At 38.8% G+C, this 26,286-nt stretch overlaps 2 protein-coding genes across 6 annotated transcripts in view; both read right to left on the bottom strand.

The window, feature by feature from the left end:
- Window positions 1-26,286, bottom strand: part of LOC310720344 (uncharacterized protein) — a 388,245-nt gene that overhangs the window by 203,078 nt on the left and 158,881 nt on the right. The gene's annotated exons all lie outside the window — the stretch shown is intronic.
- The window catches only part of cdh22 (cadherin 22), a 246,472-nt gene that overhangs the window by 97,867 nt on the left and 122,319 nt on the right, over window positions 1-26,286 (bottom strand). For all 5 annotated transcript variants that reach the window (XM_083529723.1, XM_083529724.1, XM_083529726.1 and 2 more), the window contains one exon: window positions 8,343-8,637. In XM_083529723.1, coding sequence (XP_083385849.1) covers window positions 8,343-8,637 — 295 coding nt within the window. The remainder of the gene's footprint in view (window positions 1-8,342; window positions 8,638-26,286) is intronic.

The raw sequence follows: 26,286 nt of genomic DNA, 5'->3' as shown, positions 1-26,286 counted from the left end.
GGCCGAGAAAAGGCTTCGCCCAGGACATTGACAGCTCAGTGTACAGGTCCAGAAAGAATGGTAGATCCTGACATGGAGGCTGTGATGCCGGTGGCAGAAAGCGCTCGTCAAGCTTGCTGGATGGAGGGGCTTTCAGCTTTCAGGGGTTTCCTCCATGAGCTTCTCGACCTCGGACTCGCAAAGCACCACTCCATGTGCTTTTTATAGCTTCCTGGTCATGACCTCACCCAGCCGGTCAATTCGACAAATTACACACGTAATTCAGATCATGGACAATGCGGAAGCGCCACATATATACACAGATTTTTTGTTTTTTATTATTATTAGAAATTTTAACATTTGACCCAATAATGTATATTCTTAAACTGTATTTATCCTGTTGCATGACCAAAGCTTTACATATTATACTCAACCTCCACTCATTATTCCAACCTAAGACATATGTGTTTAGTATAATGGCTATCTCTCTGTTTACGGTTAAAAAGTAAACTAGAGAAACGTGGGTAGACAGAGCCCCATGGCTTCTTGTAGACTGAAATTCAATCTTCTCCAAAGAAATTCACACCCTTGCTGATAATTTCTTGGTAATTCCATTAGCAGGTACAGAACAATCTCAAGTGAAATGTGGGTCCCAGGGTGGTATTTTAATTGCAGAGTTTAGGCTGGTGGAGTTTGGCATATATTATTTATACAGTATATAGAAACAAAAACAGTCATTCAACAAAATCAACAACATTTTCTATACTTAAAGACTTAAATTGGCAAAGTAGTTTAAATATATTACTATGTGAGTTTACTAGCTATGCATATCTAAAATGTAAATCTTTAGATAAATAGATGTAATAAATGTCCTGCAAATCATTATTAAATGTGCTCCATTACAGCATGGGTCTGCAATGTGCTAGATTCATGAAGTCTTTACAAATCTTTTACAGATGTAATGGTGGACATGCTGCAAATGAATAAGTATAAATAATAAATAAGTAAATAGATACACATTTATAAAGCAAGCTCACAGTAATTAGTAAATTAAATGTAAAATTGTAATGGCAAGTTAATATTTAAAATGTGAAAGGCTCAGAAATGTCAAGGTATAAACACATTTTTCTAATTATTTTTAAAGGAAAAAAATAGTTTCATTTAAAATGTAATTCAAATTAAAATACTTCACGTACAAAACAGTAACCAGTAAGTGATAATAATGTTGTTTTGTTCTACTTCCAAATTCATCTATGATCAGTAATACAATAATTAAAACTTTGAAATATCTGCCATGTTTTTGTTTATAGTTTCTGCTTTCTGCCACTGGAAAAAAAGCTTCTCCTCTTTAAACTTAAGATAGAAATGAAAATGCATAAAAGGAAAATGGCTAAAGAAAAAATGTAATAAAAACTTGCTGTTTTTATATGTTAAAGCATGCTATACAAAAAATTATTGATTTATGCGACTAAAGTAGAACTTTATTAGACCTTAGTAGATCTTTTCCATTTATTTATTGATTGCAAACTTTAATCTCAACAGCATTATTTTTCTAAAGCTTAACCACAGTCGGAGCTGAACCCTCTTCACCCAGCTTTCAACAATATAAACATATGTTAACATATTCCCCTCTACTTGTCTAATTTTCTGAGTTTAAACTTACACATGCTGTATTATTTAAGAAGGACCTACAAAGCATTCTACATTACTGTATATACAAACAAATTCAACTTTTGTTCACATTTAAAAAAAAGGCCTGATACAGTGAGCGTAAAAGATACTGGTATCAAGGCCGAGCATGGCATGGGGAAATAAGAATTCTGTGGGCTTGTCTGTGATTATGCTTTTATTATTATAACGGAGCATTCCCTGCCGCAGTAATAAAACACATTGGCGCTCATGCTCAGCCAATAGCTGTGATTAAATTTCATATTTCCACAGATCAGTCGGTTTACACATTTGTAGGGTTCATTGCAAAAGTACTGCTGCTCGGGCCACATAATTAAATTAAATTTGTCTGTCATGTGATGACAATTAGCCTGATTAGCTGAGACCACTGAAATAATGGTCAGTTAGAATCTTTGCAGCACTAAAAAGCTTAAGAAATTAAACTATTTTTGCCCCTAAACATGCACCCTTTGTTTAACAGGTCTGAACACTGAATAGTGAAATACTATTATATAATATTATATATATATATATATATATATATATATATATATATATATATATATATATATATATATATATATATATATATATATATATATGCCTACCAGCCACTTTATTAAATACATTATACTAATACTAGGTAGAAGCCCCATGAACATGGATTCCACAAGATGTTACATTGTGATTCTGGTCCCTGCTGTAAATCTCCCATTCTAACACATCTTAAAGGTGTTTTATTGAATCAGATCTGGTAAAAAAGATTGAAGCCAATGACGAACCCACTGAACTCAGTTTGAGATGGCTTGTGCTTTTGTGCAGCCCATTAAATAAGTAAATAGTGACCATAGAGAAGGGTAGAAATCTCAAACCAAGGGATGATTCACTTGAGAAAACAAGTTTCTTAGAGAGAATTGCAAAAGAAACTTACTTTCCTTTATTTCAATAATTGATTTTACAAATCAGCTTTTGAAATGTAAAAAAAATATATTTTTTTTTGCAATATTATTTGAGAAAAAGGACTCCAACTAGGCAATATATAGAACTCCCAGGCTGTCTCTCAGCATATTCACATTACAGTACTGTAGCATTGAAGAATGATCAAGGCATAGAATTGCAGAAATTCATATTATTAATTTGGTGTTGTTTGTGTAAAAGGCCTAGAAATCTCTGCCACTGAGAAATAAAAATGGTCAGCAACAGTATTTAGACAGTCCATGGCCTTGTTTGACTGGGATTAAAGGACCCCACATGTAATGGGGCACTGGGATTAAAGAGCCCCAGGAAACCACTGATGCCTTTGCCATTACCAAACTGTCTAATTGTCTGACTCAGATTTCTGATCAGAATCAGAATCAGAAATAGCTTTATTACCAAGTATGCTTACACACACAAGGAATTTGACTTGGCATCAGCAGCTTCCATTGCAGGAGAAGTACAGACATAGTGTAACAGAATAGTAAATCAGACAAAATAGTGCAATATATACAGAGTAAAAAAGTTGTTTAATAAATGTACAGATGTTATTTACAAGTGTACAGTTTACAAATGGACCATTTGTATTCTATGTACAAATGTGACAGTTATGATGGACAATGTGTAGTTATGAATATTTTATTTGTTCATGCTGAGGCAGGAAAAGCCTGTTTTTGTGCCTGGCTGTTCTGGTGGACAGTGCTCTGTAGCGCTGACCAAAAGGCAACAGTTCGAAGAGAGAGTGAGTTGGGTGTGTGGGGTCTAAAGTGATTTTCTTAGCCCTTTTCTCCACTCTGGATGAGTAAAGATCTTAGAGATTGGGTAGTGGGGCACCAATAATCCTCACAGCAGCCCTGACTGTCCGCTGTAGCCTCATGATATCTGATTTAGTAGCTGAACCAAACCAGACAGTTATAGATGTACACAGGACAGACTCAATGATGGCTGAGTAGAATTGTTTCAGCAGCTCCTGTGGCAGGTGGAATTTCCTTAGTTGGCAAAGAAAGTTCAACCTTTGATAGTGTTGCCCAGAAACTTGAATGATTCCACTGTTGTTACAGTGCTGTTTATGATGGTAAGTGGGGGGAGTGCTGGGGGATTTCTCCTGAAGTCCACGATCATCTCCACTGTTGAGCGTGTTGTGCCCCAGGTTGTGGTGGTTGCACCAAACAGCCAGCTCTTTAACCTCTTGTCTGTAAGCAGATTCGTCTCCATCCTGGATGAGGCCAATGACTGTAGTTATGTCCGCAAACTTCAGGAGTTTGACAGAGGAGTTTTTAGAGGTGCAGTCAAAAGACAGGCTGGCAGTCAAAAGACTGCTGATGTTATACACCACCACAAAGAATTGTCTATTTCAAGTGCTCCTAACGGTAAATAGCCAATCTGTCCCCAGTAATCAGACAATCCTGCCCACAGACACTTTAGGATAGACCCAGAAGAAATGCTTTTAGTTTACTTTGGCAAATCTCCAAGACATTGTTTTCTGTGAAACATAATGGGCTCATTCCCAGTGTTTTGCACATAGAGAGAAAGCTTTCCACTTGCCTGAATGCAATGTGTAGCTGCTGCATGCATACTTACAAGTGTGTCTGAACCTTTATGCACATTCATCCATGCCAGCATCAATCGCAGGGGATGAACCAATAATTTATATGGGTAAAGGCATGGAGTAAAGAACATGCATAGGTGGAACAATCGAGTGTTCGAATAGAATGGGATCATGAACACGTTTCCTAAAATGTTGAAGCAGTCATGGAAGAATCTCATATAGCTACATTATCTCACAAAAGTGAGTAAACCCCTCACATTTCAGCAATTATTTTATTATATGTTCTTAAAAGACAATACTATAGAAATGAAAATCAGATATACATTACTGTATGATTTACTGTACCAGCAGCAGCACTTATGCAGCCCCAGACCACGATGCTACCACCACCATGCTTGACCGTAGGCAAGACACATGTTGGAAACCATCTGAGCTAAACAATTTATCTTAGTCTCATCAGACCACAGGACATAGTTCCAGCAATTCATGCTCTTGTACAGGTTGTCTTTAACATTTTGTTTGCAGGCTTCCTTGTGAGGCAGCATTAGAAGAGGCTTCCTTCTGAGACAAAGTCCATGCAAAAAGACTTGCTGCATATTGTCTGAGCACTGACAGGTGGACCTTCCACTTCTGCAACCTGTGTTACGTCTGTTTGTGAAGTCAACTTCTGTACCTGACGCACAACAAGTGGACTCAACTTCTTTGATCGACCCTTGCGAGGCCTCTTCTGAGTGGAGCCTGTCCAAAAGAAAAACCTCCATACTACCCTGTCCTCCACATCTGCATCTTTCAAACCAACTACCTGCAAGTCTATGTTGAGTTATTTTCTAAGAGACTGCTATACAATCTGCACATTGACTGCCCTAAAATATATCTAAATTTCATTTCTATAGTATTGTCCCTTGAGAATATATACTGGTTGTTGAAATTTGAGGGGTGTACTTACTTTTGTGAGATACTGTATATGTTCAGCAAAGTCTTAACTAAGAATCCTAAACTACTGGGTTTTTGTGTCCTGTCACTGCTTCTCATTAAAAGTTCCAGCACAAGCTACACAAATTTTATAATTTTATATGTTTTTTTACAAAAGAAAAAAGCTGGACCAGTGTCTCAGTGTGCACACTAGTGACACACATGTTATGTGTGTCACTAGTGTGCACATATAACATGTGTGTCACTAGTGTGCCACACATGTTATGTGGCATATGCATTTAGTATGATGTGCATACATATTTTCAGTTAACTAATATACACAGCAAGAACGTCCTAGCCAGATGTGGAGCAATATGTACAGTCTGTATAGTGGCCACTTGCAATTTCATGACTGCATCAATAATTGAGATGCCAGGGGGCTTCATCAAGAACTCTCAAATGCCATTGCCTCATGCCATAGAACAGTCTGCAAAAGAACTGTGATTGCCTTTTAGTCCTAGAACTTCCACATGTGCAATCAGGACATTTGTCTGGCTAAACACCTGCTGATGGGACTGTCTGCACAGTAGCCAATTGTCTAGAAAAAAAAGGAGTACACACACAGACTTTGTAGTTACAGAGGATCCCGTGCATCTCACACACAATTTTTGAACACCCTAGGTGATAGGGCTAATCCAGTGAGAAGGGAATGTCACTTCACAGATGTGAAAGTAAAAGTCTCCTAGGTTCCACACCATGTGGAAATTGGTCTTTCAGATCTATGGCCATACTGCTCACATTACAGACAGGAAATTCAAGACGAGAATGCTGCTAGAATAATTACTAATATGAGATAAAGAGTTTGGCTTCTGGGGATGGGAGTGCTTACTGCTAATCATTCAAAATTCACACATATATTGATTTTCTCATCTGCCATTAAAATTGATTTTAAAAATATTCTTTTTTTTTGTTCTGAGTGGCAGTGAATTGTATTTCAGAGGTGCAAACATGCATCGAATATGATAGTTATGAAGTCTACACCCTGTTAAAATGTTTCTTTTTTTATGTTTTGTCAGAAACAATATGTGGGAACTTTTCCATCAATATGTAATAATAACATAGGAAAATAAGTGAAAAGCAATCAGAAACATTCAGTGAAAAATATGAAAAATGAAAAGAGTTAACCTGGTTTTATTAAGTGAATACACCCTTTTACAATTGGTGATGTGACTATGTTTCAGAATGATCCAATTACTTTCAATATCATGTACAATAATAATTATCATACAGCTCAATGAAATGATTCTGTTTTTTATAAAAGATCAGTTGTTAATGTAGGAATTCCCTCACACCATCCTGGTTTCATTTGACAGGATGTATGGTATTTCCCTTGTTGAAATGTATTGATCAGAAGAGCGCTAAAAGTATTTCTGTGACAATGGAACGGCTTATCCCACCAAAAAAATCAATGTTTTTGAATGACCTAGCCAGAGCCCAGACCTGCATCCAGATGAAAATCAGTGGCGTGAACTGAGGCAGACTGTGCAGGAGACATACTTAGGATTTGATGGATAGAATGATTTTGTATAAAAGAGTGGAAAAGTATTGCCAGCTCAATATGTGCAGTGCTGATAGACACTTACATATAATGTTAGAAGCCTATTAAAATATTAGTATATGGGGTGGATTTTCCCACCTTTTCCCAAGAAAAGAATATTAACTGGGTGAAATGTCAGTTGAACTTAGAAGTCCCAAGTAAGCAAAGATTAGATGGTAAGCTTAAGCAAACTATATACAGTAAATGAATAGCGGATAGCAGTATAGAGGTTTAGAATCATCACTGGCACAAAGCAGAAGCAAGACTTATACCTGCCATTTGCTGTGGGGATATATTACTTATCTTGGCAGTAATTGTAAATTGGTGAGCTGAATTAGTAACCCGGTGACCATGGGCTAGAAAATGGGTTGTGTGATAAGGCATGGAACTGGCTTTATATTTCACTGTTGTGCTGAGGATCTTTAAAAAAACAAAAAACAAAAGGTTGTCTTTTCACCTGATGCAGACAGTGATATGTAAGACATGGAATATAAAATAAATGCAAACTCGGTTTACTGCCTTTAGGGGCAACCTTGAAAATATTATGTCTCTATATTGGATAGTATAATTGTATTGATATAGTAAAAATAATGTACTTTGTACATACTTCAGAGCTGCTTTATGAAGAAGTCTGTAAATATAAAATAAAAATAATAATAACTTTCAGCTACAGGTGAAATGTTGTGGTTGACTGTCTACATTGTTGCTTTGTGTTCAAGCAACTGAAAAGAAACAAAACTACTACATAGCATTACTTTCGGAAACGTATCCATTCATCTTGGAGTGTCAAGGTAAAGTGAGGCAACTATTCTTCTTTCTCTCTGACTGGGGCTATCAGTCTGCCTCGCTCTGACAGTGAGGCGTGACCTTATCACGGAGACGCTTACATTGACGACATTAACAATTGCACGACAAGAGAACAAAACATTAAAATGCTAACAAAGCAGCGATGTTATCTCATTAGACTTGATGCTCAGTTTAATGTATAAAACATGAACAGTGTGCTTGACTAATGCAAGAGGTGGAGAAACAAGGGGGAGGAGAAGTGAAGATGGCACAAACATTAACTACTCTCCCTCCCTCACTTTGTCTTACTCTCTCTCTCCTCCTCATCAGACAAAAGTGCTGCCGCTGGCTCAGCCTCCGCTATGCTGAGGAAGCAGGAATTAATTCCAATCAGTACGTTCACTGTTGTAGAGAGATGGGAAGACTGTAACCTGCCCCTTTTTTATTCTAATAAACAAATAGCATTCGGTAGGAAATTGAAAAGCAGAATCCCATGAATAAATATGTCTGTACAGACAGACACAAGAAGCTGTCTGCAGTAAAAGTTTACTCAGCACAAGTAAGCACATTTCCACTTGTCAATGAAACAGCAGTCAGGAATTAGTGAAGCAACAGTTCTCTTATTCCTGTAAACTAACCAGCATGTTCTGTTCAATAATGTCTCACTGACACAGGATTTTTTAATTATTTAGATTTGACAGCAATAATGTAATGTATTTAAATAAAATTTAAACATTCAAATGAAATGAACCAAATGACATTTGCTAGTTTCATGTAATACAGTTTGAATAAAATAGAACTGTGATTTTCTTTATTAATTCACTTTTGGCTTTAAAAAAAAATAAATAAATAAATAAATAAAATCGGTTCTCTTACCGATCGGGGACAGCTCAGCCACACTTCCGATGTACGGCCCTTCCAGGAATTTGGGTTCGCTGTCGTTGATATCCTGGACCTTGATGACAAACTCAGACTCGGGTTCAAGTGGCGCGTCACTCTGGTGATCTCGAGCCTGTGCTCGTAACGTGTAGAAGGCTTTCTCCTCACGGTCCAACCTCTCAGTGGCATGAATGTCCCCCGTGACCTCATCAATGATGAAGATAGTCCCTGCGCCTTCACCAGATATAGTGTACTTGATGGAGCCATCACCTTCGTCTGAGTCTGAGTGAATCTGCCAGTCAAAAGTGAAATTGGTATAAGGGGGCAGGCACTTACAAATCTGTTATCACAACAATCTTAATGGAAGAATTAAGTCTTACTGAAAGTAACTTTCCAGATTTCCAATGGGCATAACAATGCACATATCATATTAAACCATTGATCTTGTTCACACATGATCTACATTTCAAGAGCTATAGAAATAAAAAGAAGTGTATAATAAATCATCGGACCAGATTTTTTTACGGCATGTCATCAACTGGAAATTATTATAATTTTTTTTTTTTTTTTATCAAAAACTTGTTTGCATTGATTCGTGATCAGTGACTCTGAACTTCTAGCAGAACTTTGGTAAAAAAAAAAAAAAAAAAAAAAAAAAAAAAAAAAAAGCCTGGAATTATCCTTTCAATTTCCAATGACCCTTTTCTAAAGGTAAGACTAAACATAGGAATTTAAGAGCGAACTTCAAAAGCCCTTATAAATCTGCCAGGACTTTTTTTTTCTAATGTCACTGAAAGCCATTTTCCTTGATCTACCACCCCATAGCACCATCAGCCATCTCTCTTCCTCCCTTCTTTTTCTCTCTTCATTATTATTCACCGTCTATTGCAGCCTCCAGTTTCTCAATAGACATGGACAGAGAGCTAAAATTCTCTCTTCCATATTAAATATTTTATAAATCCTTAATTAAATATAGGATTCTATCACCCCCATGGGGTTTTTTCATTAAGTATTTGTCGTAAAAATGCAAGCGAAAAAACCCTCTATATTGCATTTCACTCTAACTCTCTCTCTCTCTCTCTCTCTCTCTCTCTTTCTTTCTCTCTGTCTGTCTCTTACTATGGAGGATCTTCCTCAAGTCAAACAAAATGAACAGTGAAAATATATGATTTTTGGTGCATTAATATTTTAGCAGCAACAGAAAAAAAACCTGAAGAGAAGGCATATAAAGATATAATGAATAAAAAAGTACTCTTCAATATGAAGCACTTAAAGGCAGAAGTCTGATTAGCAGAAAACTTTGCACAGTCATAAAAACCCGCTGTGAATATTGATTTAATCTAATTGATATGTGTATTTATCTAAATAAAAAAGAGATTTTTAAATAAACATTTAGGATAAAACATTATAATAGTGACTCTAACAACAATAATTTATAATCCTTTTTTTATGTTGTCTTCTGCAATCTATACAGCAACTTCAGTAAATTTGTTATTCTATAAAGATAAAGCTAAAGACAGCAGCACCTGAGATGCTAGTCATTGTAAGTATTTAGTAAGTTGCGTCAACTGAGCTCCAATACTGTAATAAGATGTAGGCTCTACGGAATTAAGGGATTTGAATTTCATAAGCAAAACTGTGTAATTAATGTAAGACCAGAAAGCTAAAGTAAAACAAATATTACTGCTGCTACATGCACTGACTTTCTTTACTTGGTAAAGGCTGCCACGTTCTGGAGTTTCAATAAATGTGTATAATATTTTTTGTATATCTTGTAAGACTAAATAATATACTACTGTGGGTGTGTTCTCATTCATGAGGAGAGAGGGTTTTATGAGTGTTTCTGATATGAAAGTCAAATGTTAGACAAGCATCAAGAATTAAAATGCAGTCTAAGAGGAAGTCTAGTGTTAAATTATTCAGGATGAAGGACCTGGAATATATTTCCCAATATACAACCACTGCAACTTCATGGCACTAGACACATGCTACACTTATCATCCAATCCTGATTTCTATTTCATGTTATTACTATAGTGTCAATATTTAATTTCTTAAATTTTGTGTTCATCATTGTTCTGTTTCTGTGCTTTTATGGATGCCATTGTTTAGGTTTTGATCTTGGTGTATGGTTTTAATTTTTCATATAAATTAGTGCTTTGTTTCTTTGCCTTTGTTTCTTTGTTTTGTATATATTGTTAGTAAAAAGGAAAATATCTGCACTTGCTTCTGCCTTAAAATTGGAGTAAGCAGATATGAATAAAGTAATCGACCCTCCACAAATGCAGGTTTAACCCTCACGACATTGATTATTCACAAAGCTTTGTAAAACTCGTAAGTCATAAATGCAGAAAATAAATTCACCTACTTAACATTTACTACAATGTTTTATTAAAAAGTGACATATGGTAACTGTGTATTATAAATGTTATTCATTTTAATTATATTTATACATATATCACATCATATACTGTACATGTATTGCCTCTCTCTCTCACTATTTGTGTGTGTGCTTATTTTTGCCCCTATTTGTTATTCTTTGTAAAGTATACTGTTGGGGTACAGTGTATTGTTTTCACTTTTGTGTGTTAAAAATTTTGGCCAAGAAATAATCGCTTTTTTGTGACACTATGGAGGACTGACTAAAATGTAAAGCACTAAATCAGAAACTTCTCAATCTGAAGCATCATCCATGATTCATGCTTGTTATCCTAAGAATAATGCTTTCGACCAAATGATTTTTCTAAAAGCTAAGACATAACAGGCACATTTAAAAATCTATTGTGAAACCCAGTTAAATCAAAGGTCAAATAGTTTTATTTAGAACATGACTTACTGGAAGTCTTGAACATGGCTAGTTAGGTTATTGCCTAAGCATAGTGATCTTTACTAGCCCCTTACTTATACCAGCATTTTTTTTCAAGTAACCATCATTGTAAGAGAGCGCTTTGAAGCTATTAATCTGTGTTTTATAAATTAATCGATTATTCAGTAATCTATTGCATAAAAACTTTTGGATCTGAAGAGCTATTATTGATAAATGCCACACCCAGTAAAACATTTCCGTGTGTGGGATTCCTCTGCTCAGTGTTATCTAATGGTTGCAAGTGAGTGTTCAAGGTTGCATCTCAAAATGCACCTTCTAACTGAATTATCTATCTAAATAGTAATGATACCAATGGTGTACTGACATACTAATTATTATTGAGTAGGGTAGTGTACAATTGGAACACAGCCCAAGTACTTGAGACTGACAAGATGTAATTATCTGTCGCTGTTTGTCTTCTACTCAATATTACAAAAAAGGATGTATGTGAATAAAGAAAAAACTGTACTGTGCACATCAGTGTCACTCTTACATTCACAGAATAACAAGATTTGAGTAGCCACCTCACATAGAGAGGTCGCTCTGTTGTGTTTTCTGTGCTCTTATCTACCTGTATTGTGGTCAAGCATTGACAATCTTAATCCTGAACTGTACTCATGCTATGGGTACATAGAACAGAGTTGATAAATTAGGGCTGGGCTACATGACAAAAATATCATAATATGACACATGGGAACAGTTGTGTGATACACAATACATATATATGAAATTTAGCAAAAAAACACTAAGGAAGTTTGTGCGAGCGGTGAGCAAGTGGAGGACAGAGCCGGAAAGAATGAGCGGTAAGAAAGACCTGCAGCTGATCAGACTCATCAATGCGCTCTGTTTCAGTCCGGCGATGCCAATAATGAGGATCGAGACACCAGCATCAGGGAGAGAGAGCTACCGAGCAGAAAGACAAGTGGAAGTGTCATCAAACGAAGACTTTTCTCTCTCTATTTTATTCCCCCTCTCCACTGACCTTCCCAACCTACCCACCCGCTCCTCTGAGTCTGGAAGCATTTTCCATCAGCTTCTGCCTCTCTTGCCGTAAGGGGAATCAGCTCAGGCCAGACGGATCCCTGGCCTAAGTCTGGTGTTCGGAGTATGTGCCAGCAGTGAGCGAGTGGAGGCGAAGCCGGACGGAACAAGTGGTAAGAAACACCTGCAGCTGATTAGACTAATCAGTGCGCTCTGTTTTTGTCTGGCTCCACTCTCCTCCACAAATGAAAAACACTATACCACGAATATCTCAGAAAAGTGTGTTGCAAAATCATTTATCATGATCACCCACTCTAAGATTGAACAAGCTAGCAGGTTCAAATTTTATATACACAGTATATATAGGTAAAAACTAAAGCATTTTATTTTTTTCATCTGATCCACAATATACTGGGTAATTTACTCTATCTCCTGCTGATGTTATTTCAGAAACCCTTTTACCATTACTATATTATGTATATTCTGTATTCCTGTGTACATATAAAGGGTTTATTATTGACTGCTGTACAGAATCCCTTTGCAAGAACATTGCTTCTGTCTGTTCTTGTGAAACATATTAATTTTTGTTTTTGTGCATCTTGTAAGCTAGTGAAAGCAGCCTAAACTACATTACTGTAAATGTCGTGGGTTATCAAGCTTGGTATTAGGCATTTTCCCTGTTTTTGTCATTTAGTGTGAAGGAAAAACTTGTTAAAAAAGATAATATAATTAAAATGTCAGAATAGATAGACAGATCTTTAGACAGAATTTTAGTCGCCACAAGCTTTACTCTTCTCGGAATTTCCTATATATTTTGGAGTGTGCTTGTAGAGATTTGAGCTCATTCAGCCACAAGGCTGTTAAAAGTCAGGTATTGATGTAGGGTTTGAAGTTCTGGGAAAAATTCAGTGTTGTAATTTATCTAAAAAAATGCTCAAGGACAGAGGTCTGTTGAGGACAGAGGTCACTTAAGATCTTCCACTTCATACCATGTAAACCATATCTTCATAGAGTTTGCTTTGTGCACAGGTGCATGGTCATGCTTTAAAGGGTTTGGGTCTCCTAGTTGTCCAGAGACATCCTATACAATTGTGTGCTTTCAACTTTGTTTGGGGTAGAACCATATTTGGCTAGAATGTCCCAATACTTTTGTTTATATGCTGTATTTAGATAAATAAATGTGCAAATATACAAATAATTCCATAATGTCTATGCCGTCCATTGTATATGAGATATGTATGAGGCCATATTTCTATTCCCCCTCAAGACTGCAGAGTGATGACGTTTGACGTATCTGACATGGTGTATGACGTATGTGTCTGAAAACACCTGCCAACCTGACTGTAAATTACTATTACAGGCTTGTCAGGGTGACTCACAGCAACTCAAGAGCACACTGCGTGTGTTTTTTTTCTCTGTCCCCTGGTTCCATAATGCAAGCTTTAAATCAGAATTTAGTATTATTCTTGCTTCTTTCCGCATGTCTGAAAAATAAGTTTACTCTGGCTGTAACGAGAATGTGTCGACAGTAAATCCTCTCGAGTAAATCTGGAAAATCCCAATCATATTTTTCAGCTACCTTTTCTCTCACACTACTGAGAGATTAGTCTGAAGACGTGTTCTGTTTTAACTATAACATGGGAGGAATGTTGAGGAGGAACTGTGCAACGCAGCCCACACTCGGCCTTGGTAATGTATTTTACCAACAATCGGTTGATATACTGCAGGGTTCATCAATTAGATTTGATCCAGGGCCAAATTCTCTTGGAGCAAATACTGTTTGAGCCAGACTACTCCTAAACACCGCCATCCGCCCAAAATAATCATTGCAACGCATTGGCAAGCACAGTCCATTGTTCATACTGAATAACTCTTAATTGCTTGCTGCACTGCATCACACCCAGTGTTCACAATGCTAATTAAAATGAAAATAATATCATATTTTTATGCGACGCAACAACTAATGAACTAAATCAATAGAATTTGATAAAAAAAAAAAAAGTCAACCACAAATTTAGCCCAAGGATTAGGTGGGCTGCTATGAAGCCATGCTATTGAACTTCAATTAGACAAATGCATTTGATCAAAATGCCGGCGCATGTTACAATAGACAAAATAATTCTACCAAAGTTCTTTAAAGTTGTTGAGCTCATAAAGAAACTTTTCAGATTCCATGTATTATTATTATTATAATTATTATAATTATTATAATAATTATTATTACTAGGGAATGAGAGAAACAATGAAAGCCCTTTTAAAAGTCTCCAGGTTACGTATGTAACCATGATTTCCAGAGGGAACAAGATGCTGAGTCAACAACACTTTAGGAGCACTTTCGTATTGTCCATACTCTGAATCACGTGTGTAATTAAAAGTCCAATTAAAAGCGCAACATCACCGATGTCAAGCCCCACAAGCTATAAAAAGCACATGGAGTGAAGTCGGTGCTAGCTTCTGAAAAGGGAAGGAAGCGCCGCAGGGTTGCTGGCAGTTTGGCATAGAGACGAAGTTCTAATTCGTCTCGGAGTCTCATTCCTTCGGGTATCCATGTTTACACAGTTAACCTAAAGACGTTTCCCTTCAGGAACTCGAATTTGCGTCAATAACGCTTTGTGAAATAGTGTCCAATAATGCCAGACTGAAGAGTCGCTGCCTAGTTTCGAAGAGCACAGCTAGGTCGAAGGCCAGTCGAATCTTAATCATGCTGACAAAGAGATCAAAATTGCACTTATCCTTTGGGTTGGAGGTGTAGTGTACTATCACAGCAACACTAGCCAATTATGGGTATCTGTATTTCTAATAAATGTTAATCATTTTAATTATATTTATACATATATCATATCATATACTGTACATGTATTGCCTCTCTCTCACTATTTGTGTGTGTGCTTATTTGTGCCCCCACAGCAACACTAGCCAATTATGGGTATCTGTATTTCTAAGGAATGTGGACAGCACTTTCCGTAGATAGAAGCCGGCGGAAACTTTTGTTTGTTCATAAAGCGCTCTATATGTTTGTCTTTGGTAAGTGGTAAATGTCCGAAGAAAAATATATAAAAAGAAAATAAAGGAACGGCTGTGGGTGTGTGAGTGTGTGAGGCATGTGGCTTGCCTGGGAGCAGAGCATGCTAAGTTGTTTCTCGAGGGAGCCGACTGCGCAGATAGCACGGAAGTGGGCACGGGAGGTACCATGTACCCATTCGTGGGCACCCGTGGGCATGGGAGGTCCAGGAGCTCCGCCATGCGGTGGATTTAGCTCTTAGGGCCACAAAAAAGACCGCTGTGGCCATTAGCCGGTCTATGGCCGCCCTAGTCTCCACCGAGAGGCACCAATGGCCAAAAGGGCCAGGGCCCTGCTGTTCGACACCCCTCTAGTACTGACTGGCCTGTTCAGTGACTCCGTAAATACGGTCATCAAGAGGTTCAGAAGGCTAAGAAGTAGTCGGCAGGATATTAGCGGTTCCTCCCACGCCGCTTTCATGAGGCGGCTCACTGGGCCGAATCCCCCGTGAGATGACAGATCTGAGGTCTGTCATTTTTTAATAAGAGGGCCTCGGACAAGAAGGCCTGATATGGGACGTTCTGGGGATTCCGCTGGGAAAGGGGGTGGGAAACTCATCACACAGTGCCCACCCCGCACCGGCACCCCCAGGGACCTTGTTTATTAACCCTGCCACAATCAGTGCTTCAGGGAACGGCCAACTCCAGCAAGCCCCCTTCTTGATATCCACCCGGTGTCGTAGCGGACCTGGAGAACTCGCTGACTCCATGAAGGCTCAGAGACTGATACCCTTAAAAGACTACCTGGCATCCTGGGAGACTCTGCCAGGCGTGTCTCGGTGGGTCCTGCATACTGCAGACAGAGGCATATATACGATTCAGTTCAGGTCTCGTCCACCCCGGTTCAACAGAGCAGGCTCTGGTCATGAAACAAGAGGTAAACACTCTACTGAGGAAGGAGGCCATCGAGGTGGTCCCTCCATCAGACAGAGAGTCCAAATTATACAACTGAGCACTTCATAGTTCTCAAAAAGGACAGAGGGTTGCATCCTATCCTACATCTAGGTCAGCTAAACCGCTCACTAATGAGGTTCAGGTTCAAGATGCTGACCCTCAAGCAGGTTGTTTCTCAAATCAAATCTGAGGACTGGTTTGTCACGATAGATCTAAAGAAGGCATATTTTCATGTATCCATCCTTCCTTCTTACAGTAAGTTCCTGAGGTTTTTCAGGGCCGAACCTTACCAGTATCGGGCCCTTTTATTTGGTCTTGTCCTTTCACCCCGCACCTTCACAAACTGTGTGGATGCGGCTTTAGTCCCCCTGAGACTTCAGTGCATCCGCATCTTAAACTATCTCAGTGATTGGTTGATATTAGCTCAACCAGAGCACTTAGCAGTCCGCCATCAAGATGTCGTTCTCCCTTACATGAAGGAACTGGGGTAATGGCTGAATGCCAAAAAGATTGTGCTTTTTCCATTATAGACTACCATTAACTTAGCATCAAATGGGATTCAACCCTTATGCGTGCACAGCTGGCACCTGCTTGCATAGCATCCATCCTTACCACCATCAGGAGAGTCAGAAAAGGACAGTCAGTCTCTGGCAAGCAGTTCCAAAGACTGCTGGGGGGAATAGGAGCAGCATCCAATGTAGTTCCACTTAGCCTCCTGCACATTAGACCCAGGCATTCTATCCTCCTTCTTTTCAGGCCCCAGACCAGGAAAAGCTGAACTGTGTCCGGTGCAAGCACTGGACATTTACATCCACAGAACAAGTCCGTGGAGGAAATCGGCACAACTATTCATCTGCAATGGCCCTCTGAGGAGAAGCCTTCCTGCGAACAAGCAGACCCTTATCAGGTGGATTGTGGATGCAATAGCATCCTCCTATGAGTCCCCTGCTCGCCCCGCTCCCTTCGGGGTCAAAGTGCACTTAACCACGAGTGTGGCAGCATCTAAGGCTTGGTCCTCTGGAGTTTCAATCCATGGCATCTGCAACGCTGCAGGCTGATCCACCCCACTGACCTTTGTCAGGTTTTATACCCTTGACCTCAGAGCCACTCCTGGCCCTTCTGTCCTTCGACCTTGCTGTGCTGTGTACACAATAGGCAGAGACGGATCAGTCTGGTGATATTAGACTCTCGTTCCCAAAGCATTGTTGACGCAGCTCGAGTTCCTGAACGGGAATGTCTCCAGGTTACGTATGTAACCCTGATTCCCCAAAGGAATCAGACCCTGCAAATCCAGGCCACTGCATCCCTGCAGTGCTTGTTTCTCTTTCAAAAGCTTGTGCCAGCTTCACTCAATGTGCTTTTATAGCTTCCTGGCCACACTTTCCATTGGACGGATTACACAAGTAATTCAGACAGCGTGGAAAACGCGGAAGCGTTCCCAAAGCGTTGTTGATGCAGCATCTCATTCCCTCAGGGAACCAGGGTTACTTACCTAACCTGGAGACATTTCTATTAATATAACTGTTATACCTAAAAGTATCCATATTGCGCAAGCTGGAGAAGAGGGTGTAAGGAGTGTCAAGGAAAAAAACTACCTGAGATGACATGTGGAAGGAACCAGAGTCAAAAGGAAGCCCATCCTTGTCTGGGCATTTGAATATCTTCTATATGTGCTATATGCTCAGAAGAGGCATGTGTTAGCCTCTTGTTTGGAAGATATTGTTTAGAAAAAAGGTTTAGATAAAAAAACAACCTCTGTATATAATGTAGCTATTTGAAATCCAGCTATAACACGTGAGAAAATCTAGAGCCAAATATTGTGTATTTTAATCTGTATTTCATAAGTAGCATTAATAAGGAGCCCTTTCAATCTTTTCTTACAAGTTAGTTTTGAAAAACACACCAGTTTGACATTTTCCACATGCACACTCAAGTTATAGTTTAAGAGAGCACATTTATGTAGTTGTAGATTTGATGGTAGATCATACTTAATAACTATTCACCAAAAACAATTTTTTTTGGGATTGATGATCTTTGCAAACTAACACAATATAAACACGTTATTCTTAAAAAGTGTAGCTATTGGTTGCTAGTTCTTTCAAGCTCAAAATCTAACACTAGTAAACAATGTAAATGGTCAATTTGAAGTAGCTGCACTTAAATCAGCCTAAAAAAAAAAATTCTCCCAAACTGATCTTGAAGAGGGCTTTTTAATAGCAGATGTTTTATATGTAGGTTAAGGCCTGTGTTATACTTCAGCAACTGTGTATCTTTGAATTTGTCAGGGCGAAGGTCGTTTCATCAGTTTCTGTGGCGAGCTGTTATGTATACTGTACATGTTGTACAGACTACAGTGGTAGAGAGGTCACATCCCATGAGTTCCCAGCTTGTTGAAGACAGAATGCACACGATGTAATAAAGGAAAATTGTATTGTTTAAACCTAAAATACACAGAGCACATTTACATGATATTAATAGACATTAATACACAAGCAAATGGCTTTAACCAATAAGTATTTGCCTGAAGCCTGGTTTACAAATAGTGCTGTGTATATATATATATATATATATATATATATATATATATATATATATATATATATATATAAAATGGAATTAATTAGCTTTTAGCAGGTAAGCCAGGATTTCAGGCAACTCTTAATCAGCTCTCTCAGTCTTCTTTCTGCTTCAGGCTGCCATTTGTGTGCTACTGGAAGGACACAATTCTTGATTGAGCATCAGACGTTAAAACTAAAGGTCATGTGGAGGACTCCACAACTCCATCCCCCATTTTTTTTTTTTACAAAATGGAAGAGCCAGTGTACAACCCTCAGACACCTTACACCCATGGAATGCTTCTAGTCACACCACACAAAATACTTATCTCAATTCATATTCATCTTTGCAATCATTTATTTAATATATTCTGACATTATGACCCAGTTTGCTGAGTAAAGCACTAACACATTTATTTATATTGCACTCTTTGCTTCTAACTGGTACTAGTTAAGCACGTCATAGAGTAATTGGTTCTAAGGCTGTAAGAGTTAAAGTCCAGACAGAAGAGAGACCCTTTTTTGCTCAAAACACTCAGAGCTGATATTTCCTTCTGCAAAGATGAACATAATAGTATATGCATGAAGACATGGAGCTAGCTTTGAAGCTGTTGTGAACCACACCATAAATCTCACCTACGTGTATTGAATCAGCTGTAAATTGTTGAAGTGCTGTAAATTATAGAGCGAGAGAGAGAGAGAGGGAGAGATCCAATTTTCCATACAGTATGTATACAAAGGTTTGTGGACACCTGCCTGTAAGATTTTTATGTTCTCTTTGAAAATCTTTTTCCACATTTAGTCCCAATTTGCACTCCTCTGCGAACAAGATTTTGGAATGTGGTCATGAAGATTGGTGCTCATTCAGCTTCTAGAGTGTTAGTAGATGTGGGGTGAGAAGGCCTGGGGTGCAGTCACTGTTCAAATCCATTCCGAAGATGTTGAGTAATGGTTTGAGATCAGAGTTCTATTGCAGGTCACTCAACATCTTCCACTTCAATCCATGTAAATGATATCTTCATGCACTTTCTGTACAATGGTGTTGTCATGCAGGAACAGGTTTGGGTCTCCTAGTTCAAGTGAATGAAAAATTTAGTGCTATCACATCCAAAGACACTTTATTCATTTTGTGTACCTTTAAATTTGTGGAGAAATCATATTACTGGAAAAGTCATGTTTATAATACGGTCGATAGTGTACTTTTAAAAAGCCACATATAAGGAAAGATTTCTTTGTAATATTCATAAGCATGTATGATTAAACCACAGACAATATTTGTCAATTGTCCTTATGTATGTGAATACATGGCGAATTTCGATAGACTGGTGTCCTTTCATTGGTGTATAGCAGCACCCTGGTCACTAGATTGGGTCCAGACCTCAATAACTGAAGCTCTTGATCTGTGTTTGCATGATTTAGTTTATTGTGCCAAATGATTGGTTGATTAGACAACTGCATTAATATCTATAAGAAATAAATGTGTCAATCACACTGAGAAATTTATTTAAAGCAAAAAAAATAAAAAATCTTGTTTACAAAGTGAAACATTAAAACTTGTCTTGCTTGGCTGCACTTTTCTTTGAAACCAAACCAGATGCCAGCCACACAACCACTTTTACAACCCATAAATTGAACAAGAGAATGTCTAGGCTTTCACAATGAATGCCCTTTATAGTTCTGTTCACTTGTCCCTCTGACATGCACTTTGCCCCCTGTTTCTTTCATGTCTAGCTATTCACATATCTCATGAATGACCTTCTCCTACTTTTCTGGAACAAAATAAGTACAGTGTTGAGTATTCCACAATAAAAACATATGTCCATCCCATCTTCCTAGACACACTAAATCAACGTCTCTTCATCTTATCTAAGTGACCAATTCCACCCATTTGTGAATTTGTCCATGTGTTTCTTTAAAAGTTTTTGGTGAAACTAGGAAAATATTTCTTTTATCCATTTAGCTGCAAACTATAATTTTATTTAGCCATGTCTAACCACTGGTATGGTTAAAAGATATTATAAAACTAAGACAAAACAACAAAGGGAAGACTGAATTCATTAGGGTGTAATGATTAAATAACTTGAAAAGGCAACAGGTGAAATAAATCGATGCAACAATTATTATAAATACATTTTCATAAATCATAAAATATAAACAAATTATTAGTAAAAAGGGACAAACTTTGGTGTTTCAAAATAATATATTTTATATTCTGAACAAATATGGTCATATATTTATCAGGCTGCTATATCATCAAATACTGAGCTGCTATTTTTCGAAGTAAAATTGGGTTTTATGGTTCTTTATCTGGAAGTAGTCCCTTGTCATGCACAATTCTAATATTTTTAGTGCTCAAATACACCCACTTTAATTTAGGAATGACTGTTAATAGGCTCATTAGATTTAATCATGGGTCTTGGGAGCAGAGAAAACACTAAAATGTTCAGGGCAAGGGGAACACTAGGACCAGTATTATTTGATTGCCTGTTTTACTGTACAATTTCTTTTTATATTTAGGGGTGTGTGTGTAGGGTTTTCTAAGGTTTGGCTAAGGTAAGCTAAGGTCAAAGTCCATTTGGAAATTTGTTGCATCCCCAAATATGGACATTTTTTTATTGGTCCCGTGACTTTAAATTGTGAATTAATGCAATGAAGGTACTTGTGCTTAAAGTACAATTGCTCTGATCTGTTACAGGTAGGGCCGCTTATAGATTTTTGGAGGCCCTAGACTAAATTTATATTGGAGGCCCCACAGCCTCCTTTCCTCCGCATTTCAGAATGGATAAAGAGTGCTTGAAACAAATTGTGAAAAATTTTTGCTTTCTCTTACAGTAAAATGTAACAATATTGACTATACATTGTATTATTTATTGGATTTAAAAAATCCCTAAAAAGGCACTATATAATCAAATCAACAGTGTAAGTAAAACAAACTACTAACTTCTTCAACTGTATTTGTATGCTTAAATTGTATTTATTCAGTAAATACAACAGCATAATGTATTGGAAAATTAAAAAAAAAAAGTATGAAGTAGGCTGTAGTATCTAAAGTAAGATATAAATAATAAACAATGCTTTGGCCTTACTGCAATTACTGTTTTAGTTGACAAACATTTGCTTTTTCTTTTGTATTTTTAAAGTCGTCACATCGCTCGTGCTGTTTTAAACTCCGGTTGCAAATAATGATCCATCCGGCTGCAAATAATGATCCATCGTCGAATGGGCTGACTCGAATTGGCAGAATAAGGCTCCGTTTATTTTAATAATTAAATTGTTAAAAAAAAAAAATACATGATGAATAATCACATTCTTTCTTTACGTGCCCGTTTAGCTTTTAGCTTTGCAGCCCCAAAGGGATGCATTCGTTTCAGCACCATCAGGTAAGTAAGCAGAAAAGTTGGATTTTGTTCATCACTGGACACAGTCTCTTTACGCATTTAGAGGGTGGCGACCCACATTGAAATGGTGATATGAACTGGTTCCGCTTTAGGTGAGTGACACGTATTTATATCTATTACACAAAGAGTCTAATCTTATGATGCCCATCTTGATTGGTGAACTAGTGTATAGGTATGTTACGCTTATGGAGGCCCCATCTCCAAGCCCTGGGCCCTGAGCAATTACCTGCTCTGCCTATAGCTAGCATCTGCCCTGGTTACAGCAGATCATTCTGACCATATATACAGTAGAACTCATACAGATTTATCTGTGCTCCAGTAATCTGCCAGAATAGGAACACCGTGTATGTCAATGATTATATTACTACTGATCAAAGCTATCATCTCCTCCACAGGTGACTACAGCTCTTGTTCTAGAAAATATTTTACTGGTGCATAAAGGATCACAATAGCCTAAAAACTGAGCTGCAGATTTAGTGTCACTGTTATTCAGACTAAACAGCCTAAATATGAAAATAATTTAATTCCTCAACCTACAAACAATATTTTTAGGCCTGTATTTTGGTCCATGCTTCATCCAAGGTCATCTACCTGCACTAGCACACTCTTCTGCTTCTCCGGTCCCTTGACACTGAATTCCTGTACTACACTGAATTGTGGAATTTAATTCGGTTTTATTTTACTTTATTTGAAAAGTTGCATTTATCTTACCTAATGTCTGCATAGACTACTTACTACAAGAATAAACACCTACATCTTGATAGGATCCCAAGGTCAGGTTTCCACTAATGTGTTTATGTATGAATGTCTGTATGTATGTATGTATATACATTATATTTTTTTAGTTTTTCCACTTACAAAGAACGGAGAGATCTGTAATTTTTATCATAGGTACACCTTAACTGTGAGAGACAGAATCTAAAATAGAACCCCAGAAAATCACATTATGATTTTTAAATAATAAATTTTTATTTTCTTGCATGAAATAAGTATTTAATCACCTACCAACCAGGAAGAATTCTGTCTCTCACAGACCTGTTAGTTTGTCTTTAAGAAGCCCTCCTATCCTCCACTCATTACCTGTATTAATAGCACCAGTTCAAACTCATTCTTCTTCTTCTTCTTTCGGCTGCTCCCATTAGGGGTCGCCACAGCGGATTATCCGTCTCCATACCACCCTGTCCTCTACATCTGCCTCTTTCACACCAACTACCTGCATGTCTTCCCTCACCACATCCATGAACCTCCTCCTTGGCCTTCCTCTTTTCCTCCTACCTGGTGGCTCCATCTTCAGCATTTTTCTACCAATATAATTAATGTCCCTTCTCTGCACATGTCCAAACCATCTCAATCTCGCCTCCCTCACCTTGTCACCAAAACATCCTACATGTGCTGCCCCTCTAATAAACTCATTTCTAATCTTGTCCATCCTCGTCACTCCCAACGAAAACCTTAACATCTTCAGCTCTGCTACCTCCAGCTCCACCTCCTGTCTTTTACTCAATGCCACTGTCTCTAATCCATACAACATCGCAGGTCTCACCACAGTCCTATAAACTTTCCCTTTCATTCTTGCAGATACCCTACTATCACAAATCACTCCTGTCACTCTTCTCCACCCACTCCACCCTGCCTGCACTCTTTTCTTTACTTCTCTAACACACTCTCCATTACTTTGCACTGTTGACCCCAGGTACCTGAACTCCTCCACCTTCTCCACCTTTTCTCCATGCAACCGCATCACTCCACTGCCCTCCCTCTCATTCACACACATGTACTCTGTCTTACTCCTACTGACTTTCATTCCCCTTTTCTCAAGCGCATATCTCCACCTCTCCAGGCTCTTCTCAACCTGCTCTCTACTCTCACCACAAATCACAATATCATCTGCAAACATCATAGTCCAGGGAGACTCCTGTCTGACCTCGTCCGTCAACCTGTCCATCACCACTGCAAACAGGAAAGGGCTCAGGGCCGATCCTTGATGCAGTCCAACCTTCACCCTGAACCAGTCCGTCGTACCTACTGCACACTTCACTGCCGTCACACTGTCCTCATACATGTCCTGCACCACCCTCCCATACTTCTCTGACACACCTGACTTCCTCATACAATACCACAACTTCTCTCTCGGCACCCTGTCGTACGCTTTCTCTAAATCCACAAATACACAATGCAGCTTCTTCTGTCCTTCTCTATACTTCTCCATCAACATCCTCAAAGCAAATAAGGCATCTGTGGTGCTCTTCCTCGGCATGAAACCATACTGTTGCTCACAGATGGTCACCTCGTCTCTCAGCCTGGCTTCCACTACTCTTTCCCATAACTTCATGGTGTGACTAATCAACTTAATTCCCCTGTAGTTACTGCAGGTCTGCACATCTCCCTTATGTTTAAAGATCGGTACCAGCACACTCCTTCTCCATTCCTCAGGCATCCTCTCCCCTTCCAGAATCCTGTTAAACAATCTGGTTAAAAACTCCACTGCCATCTCTCCTAAACATCTCCATGCTTCTACCGGTATGTCATCTGGTCCAACCGACTTTCCATTCTTCATCCTCTTAATCGCTGCTCTCACTTCCTTCTTACTAATCCTATTAACATCCTGCTTCACCAACTCCACATCCTTCAACCTTCTCTTTCTTTGATTTTCCTTATTCATCAGCTGCTCAAAATACTCCCTCCATCTTCTCAACACACTCTCCTCATTAGTCAACACATTTCCCTCTCCATCCTTTATTGCTCTAACTTGCAGTACATCCTTCCCAGCTCGGTCCCTCTGCCTGGCCAATCGGTACAAATCCTTTTCTCCTTCCTTAGTGTCCAACCTCTTATACAGCTCCTCATATGCCTTTTCCTTGGCTTTCGCCACATTCCTTTTTACCTGCTGCCGCATCTCCTTGTACTCCTGCCTACTTTTCTCATCACTCTGTTGATCCCACTTCTGTTTTGCCAACCTCTTTCCCCTAATGCTCTCCTGCACTTCCTCATTCCACCACCACGTCTCCTTGTCTTGCTTTCTATTTCCAGATGTCACACCAAGTACTTTTCTAGCTGCCTCCCTCATCACTCCTGCAGTAGTTGCCCAATCATCCGGCACCTCTTCACCACCACCAAGCCCCTGTCTGACCTCTTCCCTAAACCTCACACTACACTCTTCGTCCTTCAGTTTCCACCATCTTATTCTTCTTTCAATCCTTACTTTCCTCCTCTTCTTCTTCGCCTCCAAAACCATCCTACAGACCACCATCCGATGCTGTCTAGCTACACTGTCCCCTGCCAACACCTTACAGTCTCCAATCTCCTTCAGGTTGCATCTCCAACACAGAACATAATCCACCTGTGTGCACCTTCCTCCACTCTTATACGTCACCCTATGATCCTCCTTCTTCTTAAAATACGTGTTCACCACTGCCATTTCCATCCTTTTAGCAAAATCTACCACCATCTGCCCTTCCACATTCCTCTCCTTGAAACCATACCTACCCATCACCTCCTCATCACCTCTGTTCCCTTCACCTACATGCCCATTAAAGTCTGCCCCAATCACCAATTGTTCTTTCCTAGGTACACCATCTACCACTTCATCTAATTCACTCCAGAATCTTTTCTTCTCCTCCATCTCACAGCCAACTTGTGGAGCATAGGCACTGATGACATTTATCATCATCCCTTCAACCTCCACCTTCACGATCATCACCCTATCAGAAACTCTCTTCACCTCCACTACACTCTTACTGTACTCTTCCTTCAGAATCACCCCTACACCATTTCTCTTTCCATCCACACCATGATAAAACAGTTTAAACCCACCTCCAATGTTCCTGGCCTTACTCCCTTTCCACTTGTGTTCTCCTGAACATACAGCATATCTACCTTTCTCCTCTTCATCATATCAGCTACCTCTCTCCCTTTACCCGTCATAGTACCAACATTTAAAGTACCAACCCGAACCTCTACTCTCCTACACTGCTCCTTTTCCTGCCATCTCTGTAGACGTCTTCCTCCTCTCCTTCTCCTCCTTTGGCCAACAGTAGCCCAATTTCCACCGGTACCCTGTCGGCTAACGATACCTGTGGTGGTCGTTGTTAACCCGGGCCTCGACCAATCCGGTATGAAATTCTCATTTGTGATCCGCATATTTGATTTGGCACATGTTTTACGCTGGATGCCCTTCCTAACACAACC

Source organism: Silurus aristotelis (genome assembly GCF_946808225.1).
Source record: "Silurus aristotelis genome assembly, chromosome: 2".
In the NCBI taxonomy this organism is placed as follows: Eukaryota; Metazoa; Chordata; class Actinopteri; order Siluriformes; family Siluridae; genus Silurus; species Silurus aristotelis.
The sequence above is the reverse complement of the archived record's forward strand: the minus strand, read 5'-3'. Positions and strand labels throughout refer to the sequence as shown.